Genomic DNA, 1533 nt, shown 5'->3' with positions numbered 1-1533 from the left:
TGCGTTCTTAATTTGTAGAAATCTTTACTTGTATGTCAAGTATATACGATTATAGAATAATGTTTTTGCCTATGAATACAATTTTCAAGTTTATAATTTTTCTATAATGGAGATTTTCAGCATTAAACATTGGTTAATATTCTTTTAGAAAACTGGTTTCATTTCATATTTTATATATACACACACACACACATACATACATAGATATATATGGGATAGTTATATAGTTAGCTAGAAAATGCATATTAAGGCATGCAGGGAGGTTGATAGCGAGCGTGTGGTTTTTAATATAGTGGAGAGAGAGAGAGAGAGAGAGAGAGAGAGAGAGAGAGAGAGAGAAACCTAGAAGCTAAAGGCCACAAAATGGAGAAGCCCAAGCAGAACAACTGTAGGAGGTTCCCAAATTTCAATAAAAAAAATTTCGAAATCGAACTTTCCCAAATAAATTTTGGAATCAATGTTATCTCAAAAATTTCGGAACAAGATTCAAACTTTCTACATTTTTTTAATTTTCAAACAATGGGTGGAGAGGAGCCGGCTGGTTCCACACCAAATGCGGATACGAAATTTTTATGGAAAGCTTTGTGGCGTGCAAAGGTCCCGGGGAAAGTTAAAATTTGTGTTTGTCGTGGGTGTATGAATGCTTTGCCTTCGAAGGTGAATTTGAAGATTCGTCGGGTGCTTCCGGAGGACATTTGTGGGTTTTTCCATAAAGAGGCTGAAACAGTTGAGCATGCTTTGTTACAGTGCCCACGTTCAGCTGCTATTTGGTTCGGTAGTCCTTTGGGTATTCGTACGTTTCAGAGGGTTGATGAAGGTTTCAGTGGATGGTTGATTAACATGGCAAAACAAGTTACTTTGGAAAGTTTTGAATTGCTTCTTGTGTTAGTGTGGAGTGTCTGGAAGGTTCACAATGATGTGTTATGGACTGGAGTTGATTTTTCTCCACTGGATGTCCAACTCAAAGCTCAAACATGGTTATCAGAATTCAAGAAATGGAATGTAGCTCCAATGCCTGCAGAATCAGTTCGTGATCTTAAATGGAAACATCCAGATTTTGGTTGGATAAAGTGTAATTTTGATGCGGCTTGGGAGGAGAATGGTGAATGCGGAGGATTTGGGGTTGTAGTTCGAAATGCAACATGGGGTTTCATGGCCGCTCTGGCGGGTAGGGAGTATGGAATTGGCTTGGCAATGCATGCTGAAGCTGTTGCGGCACGGACAGCAGCACTGTTTTTGCAGCAATGGAGGACGGCCCAGGTCCAGTTAGAAGGTGATGTTTTATTAGTGGTTACTGCTATTCAGAATGCAGGTTCGGCATTAAATGGGCATCTGGGGAACCTGTTTGCTGACACAAGACGAATTCTGCAGCAATTTGAGCATTGGAAGGTATCCTTCGGACCTAGAGAGTCGAATAAAGTGGCACATTGTCTTGCAAGGTGGAGTCTTACGCTGGATCATCCACTTTCCTGGTCCGAAGAACCTCCTGATATTGTTAATGATTTGTTAATTGAGGATAATCTTCATATTTAA

At 40.0% G+C, this 1533-nt stretch overlaps 1 protein-coding gene across 1 annotated transcript; it reads left to right on the top strand.

The window, feature by feature from the left end:
• The first annotated feature begins 519 nt into the window (after positions 1-519).
• LOC126599197 (uncharacterized) lies at positions 520-1533 on the top strand. The gene has a single exon (XM_050265526.1). The coding sequence runs from the start codon at positions 520-522 to the stop codon at positions 1531-1533; it is 1014 nt and encodes a 337-aa protein (XP_050121483.1).

This window comes from Malus sylvestris, chromosome 14 (assembly GCF_916048215.2).
Source record: "Malus sylvestris chromosome 14, drMalSylv7.2, whole genome shotgun sequence".
NCBI classification, from domain to species: domain Eukaryota; kingdom Viridiplantae; phylum Streptophyta; class Magnoliopsida; order Rosales; family Rosaceae; genus Malus; species Malus sylvestris.
This window is presented reverse-complemented; position numbering and strand designations above follow the sequence as displayed.